This window comes from Microtus ochrogaster, linkage group LG1 (genome assembly GCF_000317375.1).
Source record: "Microtus ochrogaster isolate Prairie Vole_2 linkage group LG1, MicOch1.0, whole genome shotgun sequence".
In the NCBI taxonomy this organism is placed as follows: Eukaryota; Metazoa; Chordata; class Mammalia; order Rodentia; family Cricetidae; genus Microtus; species Microtus ochrogaster.
The window spans coordinates 34,675,241-34,679,885 of record NC_022027.1 but is presented as its reverse complement, the minus strand read 5'-3'; the positions used below and the strand labels follow the sequence as shown (position 1 = coordinate 34,679,885).

General features: G+C 38.5%; 1 protein-coding gene across 1 annotated transcript in view; it reads right to left on the bottom strand.

The window, feature by feature from the left end:
- Positions 1-4,137: 4,137 nt before the first annotated feature.
- The window catches only part of LOC101987339 (transmembrane serine protease 11E), a 72,322-nt gene continuing 71,814 nt past the window's right edge, over positions 4,138-4,645 (bottom strand). The window contains exon 14 of the mRNA XM_005359433.1: positions 4,138-4,299. Coding sequence (XP_005359490.1) covers positions 4,138-4,299 — 162 coding nt within the window. The remainder of the gene's footprint in view (positions 4,300-4,645) is intronic.

Below are 4,645 nucleotides of genomic sequence, written 5' to 3'. Positions count from 1 at the left end.
ATGTCTTAAGTCCTGTTTCCTCCCACCTTATATTCCTCTCTCTACCTAGCCATATTCCTTCCTCTCTCTTGACTCTCTGTCTCTTTTAGACTAATTTAATCTTGCGTAGCCCAGGCTGACCTGGAACTCACAGAAATCCATCTGCCTTTGTTTCACGGGGCCTGGGATTAAGGGTGTGTGCCATCACTGCCTGGCTTCTATGGCTAACTAGTGGCTAGCTCCACACTCTGATATTCAGGCAATCTTTATCTGTTGGATTACAATGAAATATCACCAGAGGCAATGCTATAATTTTTAACTGTATTGCTATCATGCAGGTCTTACATAAATAGCCACAGGTGCTGTGAATTCATGTGTGCGATGCTATCTCACGTCCAAAGGAAAGCAGTTCACAATGCTCTTCCACATCTTCTCAATTTTACATTTCTTCACCTTCTCTTCTGCAGTGCTCCTTGAGCCTTGGGTGATAAGTAGACTTAGATATCCCTCTCCAGCTCAATTCTCACACTCACTTATTTTTACACTTTGTATAGTGAGATGTCTCTTCATTAGCTAGTGCCCAGTGAAATAAGAAGCTTCTCTACTCAGGACTGGGAGCAGAACAGATGTGTGGATAGCTCCCAGTCTTGTATAAATGTATAGCTCAATAAAATCAATTTTTAAAAAAGTTACTATTTTAAGAATATAGAACTGTACTGACCACCTCATATAACATTTGAATGACTGTTATATTCTTGTTGTGACACAAATCTCTCCCTTTAAATGTTTTGTATAAGGAAAAGCTACATATATTTATCTAAGGAACATAACACTATCATAAAACTTAAACCTCTGAAATTTATCTTTAATTTAAATCTTTAAAAGTTAGTTTATAGAGATAGATTCTCAAATCATACAACACTAACTTTTAGTTTGGAAACCAGACTCCATAAATCTGCAAAATACTAATAGATGACTAAAATTAACATGAATTCAACTATAAATGTTTTCAAACATAAACTTTATTTTGTGGTTTTGAGACCAAGCTACGGAATTTTGACTTTGGCTTTGGCTGTGTCTTGAAGACACAAATGTCTTTCACATTCAGATGGCATTACCACAGCTGTAGGGTGCCACCTAGAGGCTCAAACAAAAAGTAATTTTGGGAAACTGCTTTAAAGAGATCTTTAATTTTATTTTTTAGTTGTCTTCCTTTTCCTTCCTCTAAGTCCTCCTGTTTATACTTTCTTGCTTTCTTTTAAAATTCATTGTCTTTTTATCAACAATTTGTGTGTGTATGTGTATATATATATATAGACATATTTCTGCATACATAAGTGCAATCTGCTTATCTGCTTAGCCTGTATAATGCTACTCTTCTGTGTGTTTTAACAACCGACCATTTGATTATTAAATAACCAGTTGGTACTCTCTTCTCTAAGGCCTGTTTCTCCTGCTCTCTTTATGTGTGTATGTCTGTGTTGGTGATGACGGAAGGCACCCATGGGTGCCAGAGGTGTTGGATGCCCTGGAAGCTGGAGTTACATCTATTGAGAGCTGTCCAATATGAGTGCTGGGAACCAAATGTCTGTCCTCTGGAAGAACAGTATGAATCCTTAATCTCTGAGCATCTCTCCAGCCACATACATCCCTTTTTTAAAAAATTTTTTTTATTGCTTTATATACAATACCATTCAAAATTTCAACTTCCTCCACTCCTCCCATTTCCCTCCTTCTCCCCCACTCCCTCCTCCTCCAGTCCTAAGAGAGGGGAGGGTACCCTGCTCTGTGGGAAGTCCAAGGCCCTCACCCCTCCATCCAGGCTTAGGAAGGTATGCATCCAAATAGAATAGGATCTCAAAAAGCCAGTACATGCAGTAGAGACAAATCCCGGTGCCATTATCATTGGTTTCTCATTTGGCCTCAATTGCCAGCCACATTCAGAGGGTCCATGTGCATCTCTTTTTAACAGGTCTTTGAAACCAATCTAACTTTAATAGTCTTAAATAGCTTTAAAGTTCATCATTTTCTGAACTTTCCCCACAGAAGTGTATTAAATAGAACAACAATAATTCAGAATATTAAACATTGATAATTCATGTCAGTTTTCATATCTTATTTTAGACAAGTAACTAAGCTGAGCCATAGTGGCACACGCCTTTAATCCCAGCACTCCGGAGGCAGAGACAGATGGATCTCTGTGAGTTCAAGGCCAGCCTGGTCTACAGAGCTAGTTCCAGGATAGGCTTCAAAACTACAGAGAAACCCTGTCTCAAAAAAACAAAAAATAAAATAAATAAATAAATAAATAAATACCTAAATTTTATCAGTTGATAATTTGAATATTACTGGAGTTAATAGAAGTCAACATTTTTCCTGGTAACACTGGTGTTGCGGAAGGTCCTTCCGCACTCTCAGCCAATAGCTGCTGAGATACCAGCCCATTGGGGCGTGGTTTCTCTCTTTAAAAAAGCGGCCACTTCCCTCTCCTCTCTCTCTTGTTTCCTGCTCCTCTTCCGGCGACTAAACTCCCTTCCTGATTGCACAGAGGGCTGTTGTCTGGGACAGTGATCTGTAAGTTTTTTCCCCCTTTAAATATATACCATCCTATTAATCATAATTCCAAACTGGTGTGGGATTGTTTGTGATTTATGCCTTCATCACACTGGTTTTTTACAATGGCTATCCTATGGCACTATGTGATCCATTCTATTTTTTATAGTCTGTATAGAATGAGGAGATGGTTGCTGAATGCTTTGGTGAAACCTTACCATGTCATAGACCATGGCATCAGTCCTAATTTCATTATGGTCTGTATCATATGTATGGATCTAGAATATCTAACGGCTCAGTAATAATTCTTCAAACTGAAATCACAAAGAAGGCATCCGGCTTCTTCTCTTCAGTCTTGTGTTGAAGCAAGTACTAACTCAGCACAATGTAGAGGCAGCTTCCATGAGTCCTTCCCTGTGGTCTTATCCTAGACGAGTGGCATCTCAGCACCAACAGATGTACAAGCCCACTTTTCATGCCCAGGCTGAAACGGACAACAAAGGAAGCACAACTGCCATCATCTCAAAGTGGAAGACCAGTTCTTAGCTGCAATCATACAGCTCCTATTACACACCAGTATCTGAACCTGAATATTGGAAAGGGTTAGGGATAATCCTACCACACTTGTTAGTTTAGACTGAGTCTTTTTAGTTCTACTCAACTATATGACTGTTTTACCACATAAGGTATGCCTTATTATTTTGAAATAAACTTATCATTTATCTTCAAACCTTTAAAGAATTTTCAGTAGATTTATTAGTAAGAGTCTACACATCCTTCATTCCTTCATTAATTTTCATGCTATAATGTCAAGCAATTGATTTGTTTATTTCACTGCTGATTGTATATAGACAGCCTCTGCATGTCAATCGCAAATGAATATTGTTTTCTTTGGTTTGTTCATAGCAAGCACATTACAAAGAGTTTGTATGATTATTGTAGTCACAGGAAACAATCATTCTCATGTTGCTCTTGCTAGGTATTTAGGAAGAAAATTAAACTATACATTAGTTTCTCTGTTTCGTCTTCTTCTTCTCCAACATGGAATTTTGAGCAGTCTGTTGCTATAACTGCTTGCTGGTCTTTCACTATGAATGTGATCATGTCCCACATTCTATTTTAAAAATCCCTAATGCTTTTCTGTACATTAAAAATGTATTTTTTTTCTTTTTCCACGTTATTTCTTTCCTTTCTTGCAGTTGAAAAGTAGAAATTTTCTGATATGAGAGAAGCTGGTGAAATGAAGTAAGGGTCACTTCAAGTTGTATATATGCCTGAGTACTTTTCAGAAGAAATCAAAATTTTGGCATCAGAAAACTTGTAGAAAATAAATGAGTGCAGGTTGGCAGAGTCCATCTGGCAGCAGCAAGATGCTCATGTGAGGACAGAGGTGGGGAGGAAACACACACTTCAGATTTTCAGTGTGACAGTTCACGTCCTCCTGACCATAAAGCTGGAGGGGAAAGAGACACTTCAGATTGTTCCGTGTGATGATGGTTCAAGGCCTCCTGGTTGTAAGCTGCTTCTGAGGTTGTGTGACGCTAAGAGCGGCCTACAAAACTTCTATCTAAGAACATCCATTTCATCCCACTGGGTCTTTCTGCTTTAGATACCAGTGTTGGAAGCAATCCAGTCCCGGAAAGCAGTCACTCTAGTATAAACACCAGGCTTATTGGGTTGGCCACATTCATCTCCCCAGCTCACTATTCCAGCAAGGTACCAGATATCTCTAGCATCTGGAGCAACCAGTGGTCCTCCAGAGTCACCCTAAGGAAAAAGGAGAAATTGCTTATTTCAGATCACAAAGGCAGAATTTGTTATTGACCCAAGATAAACTATAACAAACATGGTGGTTTTCAAGTCCTCAGTGTTGTGGAATATTAGTTTAAGATATGTTACATCTGTTTATGTTGTGAAATATTTCCTTAATGATGAAAAGATATGTTGCATTTTTTTTAATGTTGTGTTTGTTTAACTCTGTAAAGCTGTTAGTTAATTTGCGTGCCTAAAACACCTGATTGGTTGAAACACCTAAAACAGCTATTGGCTGAATGGCCAATAGCTAGGCAGAAGAATAGGAGGGATGCCAGGCAGAGAGAATAAAAAGGAGGAG